Raw genomic sequence first — 21,908 nt, forward strand, 5'->3', positions numbered from 1 at the left:
CAACTGTGCCACTGCGTGCTATCCAGCAATTTTTCGTTACTATTGAAAATGTTGCTGCAGATGCTGTTGTTATTGCTGTGTTGCTGCGCCTCACCAGCCACCTCCCTCCCCTCCCTATCCCATCCCAGCCCCTACCCCTTCCCAGCACCTCCCACCCATCCCCGCCCCATCCACCCACATACCCCCACCCCACTCCCAGGGATGTCCCCGCCCTGCATGAGTCACCGCTCTCTTCCTCCCCCCCCCCTCTCTCTCTTTCCCCCCCTCCTCCTCCTCCCTTCCCTTTCCTCCTCCTCTTCCCCCTCTCTCTATCCCCCTCCTCCCCCCCCTCTTCCTCCTACTCCCTTGCTCTCCTTGTATCAATACTTATATCTCTGTGTCTTGAATATATTTCTCGCATATAATATTCTCTCACTCTCGTTACTAAACCCGCTGGGGTCTGTCTGGTCGGTAGTGTGAGTTATAGCCTAGCTTCTTGCAGGGCCTGGGTTCGATTCCTGATGGTTCATGTGGTCAAGCGCAGTGGCTGCACTCTCTTGTTGTCCCTGGCTTGCCTACCCTTCCTCCCCACCTCTCTCTCTCTCTCTCTCACAGCTTCTCTTTCAAATTCAGCTTGTGTCTCCAAAGGTTCAGTCATCTCCCACAGGAAGGGTCTGTCACCTCCCTTACACACACATTTACAGTAAATTATTTATCTAAGGGAAAGTCATAATAAAAACACAGTGTGCAGAAGTCATTGAGAGAGGAGAGAGGCGGAGAGAGGCGGAGAGAGGCGGAGAGAGGCGGAGAGAGGCGGAGAGAGGCGGAGAGAGGCGGAGAGAGGAGGAGAGAGGAGGAGAGAGGAGGAGAGAGGAGGAGAGAGGAGGAGAGAGGAGGAGAGAGGAGGAGAGAGGAGGAGAGAGGAGGAGAGAGGAGGAGAGAGGAGGAGAGAGGAGGAGAGAGGAGGAGAGAGGAGGAGAGAGGAGGAGAGAGGAGGAGAGAGGAGGAGAGAGGCGGAGAGAGGAGGAGAGAGGAGGAGAGAGGAGGAGAGAGGAGGAGAGAGGCGGAGAGAGGCGGAGAGAGGAGGAGAGAGGCGAGAGAGAGGAGGAGAGAGGCGAGAGAGAGGCGAGAGAGAGGCGAGAGAGAGGCGGAGAGAGGCGAGAGAGAGGCGGAGAGAGGCGAGAGAGAGGCGGAGAGAGGCGAGAGAGAGGCGGAGAGAGGAGAGAGAGAGAGGCGGAGAGAGGCGAGAGAGAGGCGGAGAGAGGCGAGAGAGAGGCGGAGAGAGGCGAGAGAGAGGCGGAGAGAGGCGAGAGAGAGGCGGAGAGAGGCGAGAGAGAGGCGGAGAGAGGCGAGAGAGAGGCGGAGAGAGGCGAGAGAGAGGCGGAGAGAGGCGAGAGAGAGGCGGAGAGAGGCGAGAGAGAGGCGGAGAGAGGCGAGAGAGAGGCGGAGAGAGGCGAGAGAGAGGCGGAGAGAGGCGAGAGAGAGGCGGAGAGAGGCGAGAGAGAGGAGGAGAGAGGCGAGAGAGAGGAGGAGAGAGGCGAGAGAGAGGAGGAGAGAGGCGAGAGAGAGGAGGAGAGAGGCGAGAGAGAGGAGGAGAGAGGCGAGAGAGAGGAGGAGAGAGGCGAGAGAGAGGAGGAGAGAGGCGAGAGAGAGGAGGAGAGAGGCGAGAGAGAGGAGGAGAGAGGCGAGAGAGAGGAGGAGAGAGGCGAGAGAGAGGAGGAGAGAGGCGAGAGAGAGGAGGAGAGAGGCGAGAGAGAGGAGGAGAGAGGCGAGAGAGAGGAGGAGAGAGGCGAGAGAGAGGAGAGAGAGAGGCGAGAGAGAGGCGAGAGAGAGGCGAGAGAGAGGAGAGAGAGAGGCGAGAGAGAGGCGAGAGAGAGGAGGAGAGAGGCGAGAGAGAGGAGGAGAGAGGCGAGAGAGAGGAGGAGAGAGGCGAGAGAGAGGAGGAGAGAGGCGAGAGAGAGGAGGAGAGAGGCGAGAGAGAGGAGGAGAGAGGCGAGAGAGAGGAGGAGAGAGGCGAGAGAGAGGAGGAGAGAGGCGAGAGAGAGGAGGAGAGAGGCGAGAGAGAGGAGGAGAGAGGCGAGAGAGAGGAGGAGAGAGGCGAGAGAGAGGAGGAGAGAGGCGAGAGAGAGGAGGAGAGAGGCGAGAGAGAGGAGGAGAGAGGCGAGAGAGAGGAGGAGAGAGGCGAGAGAGAGGAGGAGAGAGGCGAGAGAGAGGAGGAGAGAGGCGAGAGAGAGGAGGAGAGAGGCGAGAGAGAGGAGGAGAGAGGCGAGAGAGAGGAGGAGAGAGGCGAGAGAGAGGAGGAGAGAGGCGAGAGAGAGGAGGAGAGAGGCGAGAGAGAGGAGGAGAGAGGCGAGAGAGAGGAGGAGAGAGGCGAGAGAGAGGAGGAGAGAGGCGAGAGAGAGGAGGAGAGAGGCGAGAGAGAGGAGGAGAGAGGCGAGAGAGAGGAGGAGAGAGGCGAGAGAGAGGAGGAGAGAGGCGAGAGAGAGGAGGAGAGAGGCGAGAGAGAGGAGGAGAGAGGCGAGAGAGAGGAGGAGAGAGGCGAGAGAGAGGAGGAGAGAGGCGAGAGAGAGGAGGAGAGAGGCGAGAGAGAGGAGGAGAGAGGCGAGAGAGAGGAGGAGAGAGGCGAGAGAGAGGAGGAGAGAGGCGAGAGAGAGGAGGAGAGAGGCGAGAGAGAGGAGGAGAGAGGCGAGAGAGAGGAGGAGAGAGGCGAGAGAGAGGAGGAGAGAGGCGAGAGAGAGGAGGAGAGAGGCGAGAGAGAGGAGGAGAGAGGCGAGAGAGAGGAGGAGAGAGGCGAGAGAGAGGAGGAGAGAGGCGAGAGAGAGGAGGAGAGAGGCGAGAGAGAGGAGGAGAGAGGCGAGAGAGAGGAGGAGAGAGGCGAGAGAGAGGAGAGAGAGAGGCGAGAGAGAGGAGGAGAGAGGCGAGAGAGAGGAGGAGAGAGGCGAGAGAGAGGAGGAGAGAGGCGAGAGAGAGGAGGAGAGAGGCGAGAGAGAGGAGAGAGAGAGGCGAGAGAGAGGAGGAGAGAGGCGAGAGAGAGGCGAGAGAGAGGCGAGAGAGAGGCGAGAGAGAAGAGGAGAGGCGCGAGAAAGAGGAGGAGAGGCGCGAGAGAGAGGAGGAGAGGCGCGAGAGAGAGGAGGAGAGAGGCGAGAGGAGGAGAGAGGCGAGAGAGAGGAGGAGAGAAGCGAGAGAGAGGAGGAGGAGAGAAGCGAGAGAGAGGAGGAGAGAGGCGAGAGAGAGGAGGAGAGAGGCGAGAGAGAGGAGGAGAGAGGCGAGAGAGAGGAGGAGAGAGGCGAGAGAGAGGAGGAGAGAGGCGAGAGAGAGGAGGAGAGAGGCGAGAGAGAGAGAGGCGAGAGAGAGAGGGGAGAGAGAGAGAGAGAGAGGGGAGAGAGAGAGAGAGAGGGGAGAGAGAGAGAGAGAGGGGAGAGAGAGAGAGAGAGGGGAGAGAGAGAGAGGGGAGAGAGAGAGAGAGGGGGGAGAGAGAGAGGGGTAGGAAACAAGAGGGTAGAATGGGAGGGAGGAGAAGAATACGGGAGAAGCGAATAGCTTAGAGAAGAAGATATATGAAGGATAAGGAATAGATGGTTAATAGACAAGAGGGAACTTTTTGACTTAAAGGTGTATGAGGCGAGCATAAGAAAAGGTGGATAAGGAGAGTACAAGTGAAGAAGAATGAGGAAACATTGACCATACGTTCGACAAGCTTTCAGAAACAACTAGTCAGGTCAATGGAGCCAAAATCCTTCGGGAAGTGCCTTTAAGAGTCCAAAGTCACCTGCAAGACCGAACTCCCACCTCGAGGAAGTCTTTGGGGGGACGAACAACGTCTCCCAAGTACGATTATAATTATTCTGTAAATACTGAACAGGCTCCATGAGGAGGAGGATGAAGCATCAAATAATTAATGGCGTCTGAGCCCGCCATCTTGGACCCACAGAGTGACAGAGCAGACTGGAGCGTGAACCACAGACTGACAGCAGACTGGTGCATGAACAACAGAGTGACACAGCAGACTGGAGCATGAACCACAGAGTGACACAGCAGACTGGAGCATGAACCACAGCGTGACACAGCAGTCTGGAGCATGAACCACAGAGTGACAGAGCAGACTGGAGCATGAACCACAGTGACACAGCAGACTGGAGCATGAACCACAGCGTGACACAGCAGACTGGAGCATGAACCACAGCGTGACACAGCAGACTGGAGCATGAACCACAGCGTGACACAGCAGACTGGAGCATGAACCACAGAGTGACAGAGCAGACTGGAGCATGAACCACAGAGTGACACAGCAGACTGGAGCATGAACCACAGCGTGACACAGCAGACTGGAGCGTGAACCACAGACTGACAGCAGACTGGTACATGAACAACAGAGTGACACAGCAGACTGGAGCATGAACCACAGCGTGACACAGCAGACTGGAGCATGAACCACAGCGTGACACAGCAGACTGGAGCATGAACCACAGCGTGACACAGCAGACTGGAGCATGAACCACAGCGTGACACAGCAGACTGGAGCATGAACCACAGAGTGACACAGCAGACTGGAGCATGAACCACAGTGTGACACAGCAGACTGGAGCATGAACCACAGCGTGACACAGCAGACTGGAGCATGAACCACAGCGTGACACAGCAGACTGGAGCATGAACCACAGCATGACACAGCAGACTGGAGTTCCGGCAGAGAATTTATCATAGGCGAGTGCAAGTAATCGAGGGACGAGTTACAAGGGACTTATGAGTACGTTAAGTAGAAGGAATATGAGTACAGGAGCTAACGTGAGGAAGATGAGTACAGGAGCTAACGTGAGGAAGATGAGTACAGGAGCTAACGTGAGGAAGATGAGTACAGGAGCTAACGTGAGGAAGATGAGTACAGGAGCTAACGTGAGGAAGATGAGTACAGGAGCTAACGTGAGGAAGATGAGTACAGGAGCTAACGTGAGGAAGATGAGTACAGGAGCTAACGTGAGGAAGATGAGTACAGGAGCTAACGTGAGGAAGATGAGTACAGGAGCTAACGTGAGGAAGATGAGTACAGGAGCTAACGATTAAAACGTGCTCATACAGTTTGCTTGCAATCAACAACGGATCTGCAATGACAGAACCAGTAACAAAGGACAGATGACCTAAACAAATTTACCGTCAGTCTTACGAAGTTTCTTCCTGATCTGAGGGCAGAGGTGGATGTGGCAACTATAAAACAGTTACCACAGGATATTAACTGTAACTGTACAGTTTTAGACAGGAATTTCCAACATCTCCCGTTGAGCAGCATGTATAAGCCCCAATACAGGCCACTGCCCTCGCCTTCTGAAACAAAATAAAAGAATCAGGCATCTCTGTGTCTCTCTCAGACTTGACGCTGACAGCATATTGAGCTCGAGCACAATCTGAATTCTACCAGGGATCGCACTTCTGCCTGCTATGAGAGGAAGAGTGAGGGAAGAGCGGCAGGGGGCCGTCTAGTAAGTCGTCATGGAAAGCAAGAAGGGTTCGAGGGAGATCTGATCGGTTGGAAAGAGTGAAAAGGGGTTTAAAGAGAGATTCTACTCCCCCTTCTCAAACGGCCACCGAGGAAACGACAGAGTGGACAGAAAAGAAAGTTATGAGGAGGGGGGAAAATGGCCCACTGTCCTGGAGGTCAACGCGGTAGAAACTATTTGGTAGAAAAAGGAAGAGGATTTAATCCTGTCTCCAGAACAAGATGTTTGCTATATTGACCTCCACGACAGGTCTGTATAAATGGAGGAGGGAGGTAGGGGAATTGCCAGGGGAAAGCCCCAAGCCATTACAACTATATATATATATATATATATATATATATATATATATATATATATATATATATATATATATATATATATATATATATATAATGATTTGGAAGGAGTCAGGATAAGGATTTGGGATGGAACGGGGCAAAGGAATAGTGCCCGGAGGAGGAGCAGAGGGAAAGATGAACACAAGAAAAGATGCGAGTGTGCGAGTCAACAGGAGTCGGGTCGCAGGCATTTAGGAAAAACGACGGAGAAGAGAGCGCAAAAAGTTCTGGTAGTCGGCTTCGAGCATTTGTCAGGGGAAGCTCTGACAGGTAAGATCAGCCAGAGGGAGCTCAGACCTTAGTAACAAATCTAAGAGCTGTCTAAGACTGCGAACAATGGAACAGAGTGTACCATTTACTAATAAAAAAAACGAGAAGCTGAAGAATGACCATTCGACTAAGAAAGTAAAGGCACACATGGGACATCATCGTGGATCAGGATGTCAGTGTTGTCATTTCCGATGTCACATGGGATGTCATTTCCGAATATATTTCTATGTGTCTTCGATTTTCTTTTAGGGATATTCCTGCGCGGGCCCTAAGCCTCTGGCTGGCCCATGATCTAGCTTGATTGGACCACTATTTAATTTAAATGATGCTTGACTAAGGTGTACTGTGAATATTTTGATATTTCCGATACTTGAATAATAAGGCACAAAGAAGATATGTGGGTGCTCCACTCAGTGATTTTTGTGTATATATAGCTCGCTATAGTATATAGCTTTTGTGTATATAGAATATATATATATTCTGTAAATATATACTTTTACTGTGACAATACCTAGGTGTTTATATCCTCCTATGGGGGATTTACCCCGGACCATTTACCAGTAGGCTATTATTAATTATAAATCCCTAGGAGGACGACTAAGTGAAAATACACATCGGACAAAAATACCAGCCTAGGTATAAGGGGCCAAAACCAACAAACTCATCACGTGACATAAACATGTCACATCCCGCGGGGAAGATAGACTGCGAGAACAGAGACCCACATGGAGGACCAGATACATGGAGAGCTAAGCTGCTGGACGCGGCACCAAGAAACTTTCTAAGCCAACACATCAAGGGACCGACAAGAATGAGAGGAGAAGATCAACCAGCCATGCTTGATCTGATATTTACCCTGAACGAGTCGGATATATTAAAGGGAAGTTAAGTTGGAAGCACACTTGAGCATGCGTGATCACAATGTGCTGATATCTGAGTACCTGGTAGAGATAAGAGTAATCTTCCCTCAAAAGACCTAGAAAACAAAGGGCTGGCGTATCGAAAGGGAAATGATGAGGAAATGAGAAAGTTCCTAAGAGAGATACTGTAAGACACAGAACTCAGAACTAAGTCCGTACAAGACATGATGGACTATGTCACCCATAAGTGTCAGGAGGCAGTAAACAGGTTTATCCCGGCCCAAAAGGAAAAAATAATTAGCAAAAGAAGACTCCATGGTTTAACAAGACGTGTATGGAAGCAAAGGAAAGGAACAAAAGGGCGTGGAGGAACTTCCGAAATAAGAGAGCAGCAGAAAGTAGAGATACCAGAAAACCGGGAATGATTATGTTAGTGTGAGAAGAGAAGCAGAGTGACATTATGAAAATGATATAGCAAATAAAGCCAAGACCGAACCAAAACTGCTCCACAGCCATATCAGGAGGAAAACAACAGTGAAAGAAGAGGTGATGAAACTTATAACGGGTGAGGACAGGTACACAGAGAATGAATATGTGAAGAACTTAATAAGAGATTCCAGGAGGTCTTCACAATAGAACGAGATGAAGTCCTTGAGGTTGGAGAGGTGGCAGTAAACCAGGAGGCCTTGAAAGGGTTCGAAATTACCAGAGATGAGGTAAAGAGGCCTCTATTGGATCTGGACGTGAGAAAGGCTGTTGGTTCGGACGGAATCTCACCATGTGTACTGAAAATGTGTGCAGAAGTACTTTACTTGCCACTCTCCATAGTGTATAGTAGGTCACTGGAGACGGGAGACCTACCAGAAATATGGAAGACGGCTAATGTAGTCCCAATATTCAAAAAGGGTGACAATTAAGATGCACTGTCATATCAGTGCATCTTGACACTGTCAAGATGCACTAATGCATCAGTGCATCAGTAAAGGGCCAGTGTCTTTAACTTGTATACCATGCAAGGTGACGGAGAAGATCGCGAGAAAGAACCTAGTAGCACATAAGGAGAGAAGGGACGTCGTGACACACCAACAACATGGGTTCAGGAATGGTAGAGTAACTAAGAAACAGAATCTTGCCTCACAGGTTTAATAGAATTCTGAGATCAGGTGACAAAGATTAAGCAGGAAAGAGAAGGTTGGGCAGACTGCACATTCTTGGACAGTCGGAAAGTCTTTGACACAGTACCCCATAAGAGGCTGGAGCATAAGTTGGAGAAACAGGCAGGAGTAACTGGTAGGGCGCTCCAGTGGATATTCCTAAGCAGAGAGTTACTTTGAGGAGTGAGACCTCAAATTGGCTTGAAGTCAACAAATGAGCCATAAAGACATTAAGAAAGAATTTTTGTTAGTGTCAGTAGTTAATAAATGGAATGCACTAGGAAGTGATGTGGTGGCGGCTGACTCCATACACAGTTTCAAGAATAGATATGATAAAGCCCAATAGGCTCAGGAACCTGTACACCTGTTGATTGACGGTTGAGAGGCGGGACCAAAAAGCCAAAGCTCAACCCCCGCAAATACAACTAGGTGAGTACACCCACTATCAGTTTTACCACCTCTTCCTAAACCACCATTTTCCTCCCACAGGATCACCCCCCCCCCCCCCCCCCGAGGGTCCCCCACCACCCACAAGGCCTCCCTTTCTCCGTGACTTTCTACCATCCCTGAAGCGACGACTGTCACGGCGGGGGGAACCAGGCGAGCCATCATCCTCGCTAATCCACACTGGTGATTCCCCGGGAGGCTAGACATCATTCCTGCCGCATCCTGAGCTCTGTTCCAGCTGTGTCCCCCACCTCCGTGTGTCCCCCACCTCCGTGTGTCCCCCCCACCTCCGTGTGTCCCCCACCTCCGTCCCACCCACACTGATGCTTTCAGAACACAGTAATGTTATGAGGCTACTGTTCTGGGTTCGATCCTAACCCTCTCTCCGCCCGCGTTATCGTGTCTCATCACCAAGAGCCCGACGCCCAAGCCAAGGCCACTTCTCCCGTCGAACGGAACAATATTTACGGGAAGGCAGAAAAATGTTCGGACCACTACAAGAGCACTGAGCGGGAAGATATTGAAAATATCGATCAAAAATACTTCGTAAAAGAATTTTGCCTCAAGCAACTTGGGTTCATTATGAAATTGGATATAAAAAAATTGACTTTTTTTTCTTCTTCTGGAAAATCAACGTCCTTCTCAATACGTACGACCCCCCCCCCCCCTCCCGCCATGCTGCCCCCCCCCTCCCCCCTCCCCCATTACTCAAGGGTAGTTAATGGGCTTCGCCTAACTTTCCTAATCAATTCCGGTATGCAAATCACGACCAAGAAATGTTTATTCTTTTCTTAAATGTTTAACCTTATGATGTACAGGAAACCTTTGACGTCAGGTGCCGTCGTGAGGCGTAACTTGACACAGTGCTTCAGCTCCTGGGTTCCGCCTGCACTCGAGCTCAGCTAGTCGATTGGTGCACAAGTTCCCTGATCTCTTGGGCACTACTTTGAAAACATGTGAAAAAAAAATCAAACCCCCAGTTCCTCGTTAATTCTTTACTCTCCCGTCAGTGAAGGGAGAGTTCTCTTTGTGGTGGAGAGTTATAATGTTCTTACAGCTCTCCCATGTTCTTCGTTCCCTCTTCTGTTCTCTCGTTCTTGTCTCTTCCCACATGTTCATTTTCGTTATCTTATGATGGATTGTTTGCCTTGTGCTGGGGTCTTTGCCATGTGGTGGGGTCTTTGCCATGTGGTGGGGTCTTTGCCATGTGGTGGGGTCTTTGCCATGTGGTGGGGTCTTTGCCTCGTGGTGGAGTCTTTGCCTCGTGGTGGGGTCTTTGCCTCGTGGTGGGGTCTTTGCCTCGTGGTGGGGTCTTTGCCTCGTGGTGGGGTCTTTGCCTCGTGGTGGGGTCTTTGCCTTGTGGTGGGGTCTTTGCCTCGTGGTGGGGTCTTTGCCTCGTGGTGGGGTCTTTGCCTCGTGGTGGGGTCTTTGCCTCGTGGTGGGGTCTTTGCCTTGTGGTGGGGTCTTTGCCTTGTGGTGGGGTCTTTGCCTCGTGGTGGGGTCTTTGCCTCGTGGTGGGGTCTTTGCCTCGTGGTGGGGTCTTTGCCTCGTGGTGGGGTCTTTGCCTCGTGGTGGGGTCTTTGCCTCGTGGTGGGGTCTTTGCCTCGTGGTGGAGTCTTTGCCTTGTGGTCGACTACCCTGAGAGCTCTTTATGTCATAGGCTGGTCTCTTCAAAGTGCTGGAAATCAATGTCATTGGAAGTCTGATCGAATGACTCGTTCTCGTACTTACGAGTCAATGTCAACTGTAAGTGTTCAGCCATTTCCAAATAAAGCTTTTAATTTTGAATTGCAATTGCCTGTCTTCGTAATTCATGACCATCAGCTCTGGAACCAATTCTGTGCCAAACCTTTGAACTTACGCTAGCTTTGACATGTGCTTGAAACAGCGTGGGAATTATACGCTGGCGCTGCATATTCTAAAATCGGTCTTTCGTATGTGGGGCATGGCATTCGAATGATTAATCAGATTACTGAAGAACAGATCTGACACTGGAAGCCTTACATACGTTCTGATGTTGCTCGGTTAGTGTGTATCCCAGAAGATTGGTATGGTGTGAAGTTCATCCCACAGGCTCTGAATTCTGAAGCCTTTTTTTCAGCTAGACATTATATATTTTACCAGCAAGCCTTTCTCAACTACCCATCATCCTTCATTGTATTTGTTGATACAGAATGCAAGCAGCCACTTGTTAAGCCATTGTTTCACACACACACACACACAACCTTGTATACCACATACGTCACACCAATCCTAGGGTATGCAGCTCCAGCATGGAGTCCGTATTTCGTAATGCACAAGACAAAATTGGAGAAGGTTCAGAGGTATGCCACCAGACTAATACACGAACTGAGGGGTATGAGCTACGAGCAGAGACTACGGGAACTAAACCTCTTCAAGCTGGAAGAAACAAGAGTTAGGGAGGATATGATCACCGCATACAAGATTCTCAGAGGAACTGATAGGGTAGATAAAGACAATTTATTTAACACAAGGGGCGCGCACACACACAAGGGGACACAGGTGGAAACTGAGTACTCGGATGAACCAAAGAGATAAGGAACAACTTTTTTTTAGAGTCGGAGTAGTTAACAAATGGAATGCATTAGGAAGTGATGTGGTGGAGGCAGACTCCATACACAGTTTCAACTGTATATATGATAGAGCCTAACAGGCTCAGGAATCTGTACAACGGTTGATTGAGAATTGCGAGGCGGGACCAAAGAGCCGAAACTCAACCCTCGCAAGCACAACTAGGTGAGTACACACACCCCGAGGATGCAGCCTTTTGCAGCTGTATAACTCCCAGACATCTATTTAAGGCTAGGAGAACACTGTCAGCAGGTGAAAGAAACGATTTGTTTTTGCCTTGGACGGGTATCGAACCCGGGCGCTGAGGATTTTGGTCCCCCGAGCGCTCTTCACTCTGCCGCAATATGTATGATGTATGTATGTATGTATGTATGTATGTATGTATGTATGTATGTGTGTGTGTGTGTGTGTGTGTGTGTGTGTGTGTGTGTGTGTGTGTGTGTGTGGTGAGAGAAAGAGAGACCTGGACCCCTACAGAGCGAGCGAGAGACCCAGCCATACACAAGAGACAAACACAAGGACACATTCAGCAGGCCCACAAAACAAAAACGAACGAGAGAGGAAAGTGGAAGTCGGTGAGCGGGAGTAAGTAATCAGGCGCGAAGGACTATGAGAGTGAGCGAGAGACCCTTCAAACAATGCCCGAGTACTTGGATGGCGCAACGCTCAACAGAACTCATCACGGCTCCAGCACCTTATGGTACCTAACTCACCCTCCCCTGGACTTGGCTAATCTATTGGAGGCCAGATACCACTAACCCCCCCCCCCCCCCCCGAACCCAACGCTTGGGCCCTCACTCTCTACGGTCACAACCCTTAAGATCCCTAACCATAACCTATCAGGATGCTAACTCATCCAGGACCCAACTTCTTTTTAGAGTCCTAACCCATCAGAGTTCCAACCAATCAGGGTCCCAACCCATCAAAGAGCCAACTGATAATGACCCTGACCCATCAGGGACCCAAGCATTGAAGTACTCCACCTCATCATGAACCAAAGGTATAAGGCCCAAACTCATCTCACTGTGGCCACTCACGCCAGAGCCCAAACCTCATCAAACTTGCTGCGTGCTCTGGATCATCACACTAATCTTAACTCGGGTGTTTACTTCATGAAAGTTGCTGATCTGCATGGTCGCATTGACGTCATCGGCTGACTCGCATGATGAGAAACTTTAGGCTTGCTGCTAGGGTACACTAACACCCACACGCAACACAATATAAATACTCACTTCTGTACACACACTATTTTATATATATATATATATATATATATATATATATATATATATATATATATATATATATATATATATATATATATATATATATATATATATGTCGTACCTAGTAGCCAGAACTCACTTCTGAGCCTACTATGCAAGGCCCGATTTGCCTAATAAGCCAAGTTTTCATGAATTAATTGCTTTTCGACTACCTAACCTACCTAACCTAACCTAACTTTTTCGGCTACCTAACCAAACCTAACCTATAAAGATAGGTTAGGTTAGGTTAGGTAGGGTTGGTTAGGTTCGGTCATATATCTACGTTAATTTTAACTCCAATAAAAAAAAATTGACCTCATACATAATGAAATGGGTAGCTTTATCATTTCATAAGAAAAAAATTAGAGAAAATATATTAATTCATGAAAACTTGGCTTATTAGGCAAATCGGGCCTTGCATTGTAGGCTGAAAAGTGAGTTCTGGCTACTAGGTACGACATATTATATCGTACATATTATATCGTATTATATCGTATATATATATATATATATATATATATATATATATATATATATATATATGTATATATGACTGTCAGACCACGGAGGAAAATTGAAACAAATTTCCTTAAGTACTTTCGTATATTAATACATCTTCAGAAGGAGTGAAGATGTATTCTCCTGAAGATGTATTAATATACGAAAGTACTTAAGGAAATTTGTTTCAATTTTCCTCCGTGGTCTGACACTGTCACATTTTTAATCACGTGTTTATTTTCGTGATATACACACTTATATATTATATATATATATATATATATATATATATATATATATATATATATATATATATATATATATATATATATATATATATATATATATATATATATATATATATATGTCGTACCTAGTAGCCAGAACGCACTTCTCAGCCTACTATGCAAGGCCCGATTTGCCTAATAAGCCAAGTTTTCATGAATTATTTGTTTTTCGACTACCTAACCTACCTAACCTAACCTAACCTAACTTTTTCGGCTACCTAACCAAACCTAACCTATGAAGATAGGTTAGGTTAGGTTAGGTAGGGTTGGTTAGGTTCGGCCATATATCTACGTTAATTTTAACTCCAATAAAAAAAATTGACCTCATACATAATGAAATGGGTAGCTTTATCATTTCATAAGAAAAAAATTAGAAAAAATATATTAATTCAGGAAAACTTGGCTTATTAGGCAAATCGGGCCTTGAATAGTAGGCCAAAAAGTGAGTTCTGGCTACTAGGTACGACATATATATATATAATATGAGAGAGGAGAGTGAGAGTGAGAGAGAGAGAGAGAGACTGAGACTGACTTAACAAAAGTTAAGCCGCGCCTCACCCACATTCTCCCAGGTTTTACTGTGGGACTCCCAATACTTTCCCGCTTCTGTGGCCCCGGAGAGAAGAGACAAAAATTATATATTGCTGAGGAAAATTCTCTGCGCACAGCCTCGAAAAATCTAACCCAGTTTTGAACCGATTCCTGAGGAGGACGGGGAAATTACCCCCCCTCCCCCCCCTCTTGTGATACATTGTCCCCCTCCACCTTGACGCTATGCTCAGACGCCCCCCACCGGGTCTCCTAGACGCCCCACCGGGTCTCCTAGACGCCTACCGGGTCTCCTAGACGCCCCACCGGGTCTCCTAGACGCCCCACCGGGTCTCCTAGACGCCCCACCGGGTCTCCCAGACCGCCCACTGGGTTTCCTAGACGCCTACCGGGTCTCCTAGACGCCTACCGGGTCTCCTAGACGCCCCACCGGGTCTCCTAGACGCCCCACCGGGCCTCCTAGACGCCCCACCGGGTCTCCTAGACGCCCCACCGGGTCTCCTAGACGCCCCACCGGGTCTCCTAGACGCCCCACCGGGTCTCCTAGACGCCCCACCGGGTCTCCTAGACGCCCCACCGGGTCTCCTAGACGCCCCACCGGGTCTCCCAGACCGCCCACTGGGTTTCCTAGACGCCTACCGGGTCTCCTAGACGCCTACCGGGTCTGAACTAGTCACTCGACAGGAAACTGGGCCAAGCATATCCAGGCGTGTGTCCGTCAGGTGCAAAAACGTGTTGGTGGTCTCAAGCAAGCATGAGATTCCGAACATATATGTGGTCCCACTCACCAGGTCCCAGCAACCACTCGCCAGGTCCCAGCAACCACTCGCCAGGTCCCAGCAACTAGTCGCCAGGTCCCAGCAACCACTCGCCAGGTCCCAGCAACTAGTCGCCAGGTCCCAGCAACTATACTCGCCAAGGTCCCGGCAACTAGTCGCCAGGTCCCGGCAACTAGTCGCCAGGTCCCAGCAACTAGTCGCCAGGTCCCGGCAACTATACTCGCCAGGTCCCAGCAACTAGTCGCCAGGTCCCGGCAACTATACTCGCCAGGTCCCGGCAACTATACTCGCCAGGTCCCGGCAACTATACTCGCCAGGTCCCGGCAACTATACTCGCCAGGTCCCGGCAACTATACTCGCCAGGTCCCGGCAACTATACTCGCCAGGTCCCGGCAACTATACTCGCCAGGTCCCGGCAACTATACTCGCCAGGTCCCGGCAACTATACTCGCCAGGTCCCGGCAACTATACTCGCCAGGTCCCGGCAACCATACTCGCCAGGTCCCGGCAACTATACTCGCCAGGTCCCGGCAACTATACTCGCCAGGTCCCGGCAACTAGTCGCCAGGTCCCGGCAACTATACTCACCAGGTCCCAGCAACTAGTCGCCAGGTCCCGGCAACTATACTCGCCAGGTCCCAGCAACTATACTCGCCAGGTCCCGGCAACTAGTCGCCAGGTCCCGGCAACTATACTCGCCAGGTCCCAGCAACTAGTCGCCAGGTCCCGGCAACTATACTCGCCAGGTCCCAGCAACTAGTCGCCAGGTCCCGGCAACTAGTCGCCAGGTCCCGGCAACTATACTCACCAGGTCCCAGCAACTAGTCGCCAGGTCCCGGCAACTATACTCGCCAGGTCCCGGCAACTATACTCACCAGGTCCCGGCAACTATACTCACCAGGTCCCGGCAACTATACTCACCAGGTCCCGGCAACTATACTCGCCAGGTCCCAGCAACTATACTCGCCAGGTCCCGGCAACTATACTCGCCAGGTCCCAGCAACTAGTCGCCAGGTCCCGGCAACTATACTCGCCAGGTCCCAGCAACTAGTCGCCAGGTCCCGGCAACTATACTCGCCAGGTCCCGGCAACTATACTCGCCAGGTCCCGGCAACCACACTCGCCAGGTCCCGGCAACCACTCGCCAGGTCCCGGCAACTACTCGCCAAGGTCCCGGCAACTGCTCGCCAAGGTCCCGGCAACTGCTCGCCAAGGTCCCAGCAACTGCTCGCCAAGGTCCCAGCAACTACTCGCCAGGTCCCAGCAACCACTCGCCAAGGTCCCGGCAACCACTCGCCAAGGTCCCGGCAACCACTCGCCAAGGTCCCGGCAACCACTCGCCAAGGTCCCGGCAACCACTCGCCAAGGTCCCGGCAACCACTCGCCAAGGTCCCAGCAACCACTCGCCAAGGTCCCGGCAACCACTCGCCAAGGTCCCGGCAACCACTCGCCAAGGTCCCGGCAACCACTCGCCAAGGTCCCGGCAACCACTCGCCAAGGTCCCAGCAACCACTCGCCAGGTCCCAGCAACCACTCGCCAGGTCCCAGCAACCACTCGCCAAGGTCCCAGCAACTACTCGCCAGGTCCCAGCAACCACTCGCCAAGGTCCCAGCAACTACTCGCCAGGTCCCAGCAACCACTCGCCAAGGTCCCAGCAACCACTCGCCAGGTCCCAGCAACCACTCGCCAAGGTCCCAGCAACTACTCGCCAGGTCCCAGCAACCACTCGCCAGGTCTCAGCAACCACTCGCCAAGGTCCCGGCAACCGCTCGCCAGGTCCCAGCAACCACTCGCCAAGGTCCCGGCAACCACTCGCCAAGGTCCCGGCAACCACTCGCCAGGTCCCAGCAACCACTCGCCAAGGTCCCGGCAACCACTCGCCAGGTCCCGGCAACCACTCGCCAGGTCCCAGCAACCACTCGCCAGGTCCCAGCAACCACTCGCCAAGGTCCCGGCAACCGCTCGCCAGGTCCCGGCAACCACTCGCCAGGTCCCGGCAACCACTCGCCAGGTCCCGGCAACCACTCGCCAGGTCCCGGCAACCACTCGCCAGGTCCCGGCAACCACTCGCCAGGTCCCGGCAACTACTCGCCAGGTCCCGGCAACCACTCGCCAAGGTCCCGGCAACCACTCGCCAAGGTCCCGGCAACCACTCGCCAAGGTCCCAGCAACCACTCGCCAGGTCCCGGCAACCGCTCGCCAAGGTCCCGGCAACCACTCGCCAGGTCCCGGCAACCGCTCGCCAGGTCCCAGCAACCGCTCGCCAGGTCCCAGCAACCACTCGCCAGGTCCCAGCAACCACTCGCCAGGTCCCAGCAACCACTCGCCAGGTCCCAGCAACCACTCGCCAGGTCCCAGCAACCACTCGCCAGGTCCCAGCAACCACTCGCCAGGTCCCAGCAACCACTCGCCAGGTCCCGGCAACTACTCGCCAGGTCCCGGCAACTACTCGCCAGGTTATGAGTGGTGAGCGAGGAGAATCACCGACCATCCACACGTATTGACCGTGATTCCCTCGTTCAATCAGCGGACGAAATGGCTCATCCCTAATTACCCTCCTCCTCTAATTGGTTAGCCCATGGGAGGGGGGGGGGGCAACACCACCCCCCCCTCCCGCTCTCCCCAAACATCTATCTCCTCTGTCTATTCCTTCCGTCCTTCTCCACCTTCGCTGCTTCATTCTTTATCTTGCTGTACACGAAGAAGGAAGAGATAAAATTTGGAGACAAGACGGTCCTCGACTAATTAGGGATCTCGTCGAGGGTGACGGCCCGTGTAAATACGCCATGTCACAAGAGGCTGCCACGGTTGGCAAGGTGATGCTCCAGGTTATCTGCAGCACCTACTCTCTCCCCTCCCTCCCTCTCTCTCCCCTCCCTCCCTCTCTCTCTCTCCCCTCCCTCCCTCTCTCTCCCCTCCCTCCCTCCCTCTCTCTCCCCTCCCTCCCTCCCTCTCTCTCCCCTCCCTCCCTCTCTCTCCCCTCCCTCCCTCTCTCTCCCCTCCCTCCCTCTCTCTCCCTCTCTCTCTCTCTCTCTCACACGCGCGAGAAGGGTGGGTAGATTGGATTTTCTGAGAAAGCCTTTGACACAGTACCCCTTAAAGAGGTTGGTGCGTAAGTTGGAGAAAGAGGGCAGAATAACAGGTAAGGTGCTCCAGTGGCTCAGGGGAGTATCTAAGCAACAGGAAAACAGCGAGTAACTGAGAGGAGAGAGGAGTGGGGAGGGGGGGGGGAGGGAGACGTCAGAGTGGCGAAATGTCACCAGCGGAGTCCCATGGGGGCTCTGTACTTGGACCCATCCTGTTTCTGATATATGTAAACGACCTTCCAGAATGTATAGACTCATTCCTCTCAATGTTTGCTGATGATGCAAAAATTATGAGAAGAATAAAAACAGATGAAGACAGAGACTACAGGACGACCTGGACAAACTGGGGGAATGGTCTAGAAAATGGCTACTAAAGTTTAACTCAAGTAAGTGTAAAGTAATGAAAGTCCGATCGCAAGATACCGTCTGGGAGTTGAAATCCTGCAAGAGTCAAACAGAGAGAAAGATCTGGGGGTTAATATAACATCGAACCTGTCCCCAGAAGCCCACATCAAAAGGATATCATCAGCGGCATATGCTAGATTGGCCAACATAAGAACTGCCATTAGAAACTTGAGTAAGGATTCATTCAGAACTTTGTATACCACATATGTCAGACCAATCCTGGAGTATGCAGTTCCAGACTGGAGTCCATACCTAGTTAAACAATAGACAAAGTTAGAGAATATTCAGAGGTACGCCACCAGATTAGTCCCAGAGCTGAGAGGTATGAGTTACGAGGAAAGGCTACGGAAATGAAACTTCACGCCCCTGTAATACAGAAGAGTTAGGGGAGGCATGATCACCACTTACAAAATTCTCAGGTGAATTGACAGGGTAGACAAAGACAATCTATTTTACAATGGTTGGAACACAAACAAGAGGACACAGGTGGAAACGTAGTATTAAAATGAGACAGACATTATAATTTTTTTCCCAGTGTCAGGAAAATTAACAAACGGATGCATTAGGCAGTGATATGGTGGAGACAGACTCCATACACAGTTTCAAATGTAGATATGATAGAGCCCAGTAGGCTCAGGAACCTGTACACCAGTTGATTGACAGTTGAGAAGCGGGACCAAAGAGCCAGAGCTCAACCCCCGCAAGCACAACTAGGTGGGTACCAACAGTACCAGCAACACCAGCAGGCCAACATATCTTGAGATTCTTGAGGTTACCTTGAGATGATTTCGGGGCTTTAGTGTCTCCGCGGCCCGGTCCTCGACCAGGCCTCCACCCCCAGGAAGCAGCCCGTGACATCTGACTAACACCCAGGTACCTATTTTACTGCTAGGTAACAGGGGCATAAGGTGAAAGAAACTTTGCCCAGTGTTTCTCACCGGCGCCTGGGATCGAACCCAAGACCACACGATCACAAGTCCCGCGTGCTGTCCGCTCGGCCGACCGAACGCCCACCTCCTCCACAGGTGAGTGGGCGTGATGCTGAGTGATGAACGCCCACCTCCTCCACAGGAGAGTGGGCGTGATGCTGAGTGATGAACGCCCACCTCCTCCACAGGAGAGTGGGCGTGATGCTGAGTGATGAACGCCCACCTCCTCCACAGGAGAGTGGGCGTGATGCTGTGCTTGTGGGGGTGAGGCTGGTCGCTCCCGGAGGCGGCATCACCTTCACACGGTGGGTTATCTTGAGATGATTTCGGGGCTTTTTAGTGTCCCCGCGGCCCGGTCCTCGACCAGGCCTCTAGGGTTCTTCTAGTTCTAGTGGGTTCTTCCTAGGGGTAAATTTTTCATTTATTTTTTACCTTATTTGTTGTAGGATAGGACGCGAGGTTTTGTTTCCCCGCCACTAGGAAATAATTCCCCGCCACCAGGAAATAATTCCCCGCCACCAGGAAAATAATTCCCCGCCACCGGCAAATAATTCGCCGCCACCCGGAAAATAATTCACAACCACCACCACAACGGCCACCACCCCCAGCACCACGACGACAACCCCCAGCACCACGACCACCACGACGACCACCACCACCATTACGACCACCACCACCAGCAGCACCACCACCAGCACCATTACGACGACGACCACCACCACGACTACCACCACGACGACCACCACGACGACCACCAGCAACAGCAGCACCGTGAACCAATGACTCACAGTTTGCCTTCACATAAACCCTGAGCGTGTATGAATTATTGGGCTTGCCAATTAATTTTCTAATTAAGGTGCAATTACTGAACCTCAACTCTTGTAAGTTTTTCTCCTCAGTCAAAGGTGATCGTTAAGGTAAGCTTTCAACAGCCCCATTCATCTGTAAGCTTGCGCAACATCTTTACCTAAATACTCTTAAAATTAAGTAATTTTTAAGCAAAGCCAAGTATTTGGCTATCATTTTAAGTTCAAATAAAAGGGTTATTTTATTTATGATAGCATTTATATTCCACATTTATGTACATTACTGATAAGCGAATATTTGTCTCGATATTCTCCATCAATTTGTAAACAATTCGTAAATAATTACAAGGCGGGGGGGGGGGCTTGTGAGGACCCGTGGGGGGCGGGGGGGAGGGGGGCCGGCCGGGTGGTGACCCGTGGGGGGGGGGGGGTGAGGACCCGTGGGGGGGCGGGGTCGTGAGGACCCGTAGGGGGGGGTCGTGAGGACCCGTGGGGGGCGGGGTGAGGACCCGTGGGGGGGGGTCGTGAGGACCCGTGGGGGGGGGGTCGTGAGGACCCGTAGGGGGGGGGTCGTGAGGACCCGTGGGGGGGGGGGGGTCGTGAGGACCCGTGGGGGGGGGGTCGTGAGGACCCGTGGGGGGGGGGTCGTGAGGACCCGTGGGGGGGGGTCGTGAGGACCCGTGGGGGGCCGTCGTGAGGACCCGTGGGGGGGGGGTCGTGAGGACCCGTGGGGGGGGGTCGTGAGGACCCGTGGGGGGGGGGTCGTGAGGACCCGTGGGGGGGGTCGTGAGGACCCGTGGGGGGGGGGGGGTCGTGAGGACCCGTGGGGGGGGGTCGTGAGGACCCGTGGGGGGGGGGGGTCGAGAGGACCCGTGGGGGGGGGGGTCGTGAGGACCCGTGGGGGGCCGGGTCGTGAGGACCCGTGGGGGGGGGGGGTCGTGAGGACCCGTGGGGGGGGGGGTCGTGAGGACCCGTGGGGGGGGGGCGGGGTGGTTAATACTCAATCTCGTGCGGCTAGAATTGCCGCTAATCCCTCTTAAGAAGAAGTTGCGAACTGGACACCAATTGCTGGAGATCCGTCGACTAGTTAATAGGCCAGAGTCTCGTTCGTTATCGGAATTAACCAGACAAATCGCTCCACCAACTAAGAACTACCATGCACCACCACCAACAACCAAAAAACTATCGTACTAGAAAATAACAGCGGCTCGCGAAATTGACAATGTCCCGTTTTCTGTTCGTGGGTGGGTACGTCACTTTCGTGAGCCGATTTTATTCTGAATTACGTCCTTTTTTTTTTTTAGCGCGCATAGGAGTGAAAAGCGACGTAATTGATAAGATAACGGGTTGTACAAGAGGTGACTGTTTCTAACATGTTATCAGCTCCTCCAACTAGCACCTCGGTAATTATCCAATTATTCACTTAGCAGTAGCTGTTAAAACCAAACCCCGAACACCATTTGTAATTAACACTGTGACGAGTCAATCATAGACGAAGACATTCTGCAAACTTTCGAGGAAATTGTGTGAATGTACTTGATATAAGTAGATATTAAGGCGGTAATATCTATTTTGCAACATGTGATTTAAAGCACAAATATGCATAGAATTATACTAATTCAAACTGGCTAATATTGAGGTTAGGCAAGTTGTTTTGACTAATTCTAGCGATGTTTAGATTTTAAATCAAATCCCCGAAAATTAACTTCGAAAGAAGTTAATTTTAACTCGAATTTTAATTTTTATTTAATTTTATGTTAATTTTAATTCGAAAAAAGTTAATTAAAAGAAGTTGAGCGAACGTCGCTCAAAACAGTAAGAACGATCTTAAATATTTTCATGCCTATACTAGATAGGATACCCGGATGTGCCCGGGCCTCTCTGCTTTCCCCCCCCCCCCCCCCGTTCCATTCCCTCCTCCCCTCTCTTTTGTCCTCTGTCCTCCCTTTCCCACCCTCACCCATTCTCTCATCGTCTCCCTTTGTCTCAGAAAAATATATAATACGAAAATATGAAAAATTGCCCAAAAACTGTATAGGAAAACAAATCCCCGATTTCAGACGTTCTCAAAATAGCTGAACGAGCCAATATTTCTTAAAGATGGGTTGTTGTTGTTGTTGCTGCTCTTCCTGGACGTACCCCCCCACCCCCCAAGTGTCGCGGTCTCTGGG

General features: G+C 51.4%; 1 protein-coding gene across 1 annotated transcript; it reads left to right on the top strand.

The window, feature by feature from the left end:
- The first annotated feature begins 6,145 nt into the window (after positions 1-6,145).
- On the top strand, positions 6,146-16,981 carry LOC138370788 (DNA-directed RNA polymerase II subunit RPB1-like). Its single transcript, XM_069335390.1, has 2 exons — positions 6,146-6,251; positions 15,615-16,981. Exons 1-2 carry the CDS (start codon positions 6,146-6,148, stop codon positions 16,979-16,981), a joined length of 1,473 nt encoding a protein of 490 aa, XP_069191491.1.
- The last annotated feature ends 4,927 nt before the right edge of the window (positions 16,982-21,908 follow it).

This window comes from Procambarus clarkii, chromosome 33 (genome assembly GCF_040958095.1).
Source record: "Procambarus clarkii isolate CNS0578487 chromosome 33, FALCON_Pclarkii_2.0, whole genome shotgun sequence".
NCBI classification, from domain to species: domain Eukaryota; kingdom Metazoa; phylum Arthropoda; class Malacostraca; order Decapoda; family Cambaridae; genus Procambarus; species Procambarus clarkii.

Coding starts and splice junctions, on each gene's coding strand:
- LOC138370788 (XM_069335390.1), top strand. CDS start 6,146: ATGGAACAGAGTGTACCATTTACTAATAAAAAAAACGAGAAGCTGAAG. Junction 6,252..15,614: donor ACATCATCGTGGATCAGGAT/GTCAGTGTTGTC, acceptor TATACTCGCCAG/GTCCCGGCAACCACACTCGC.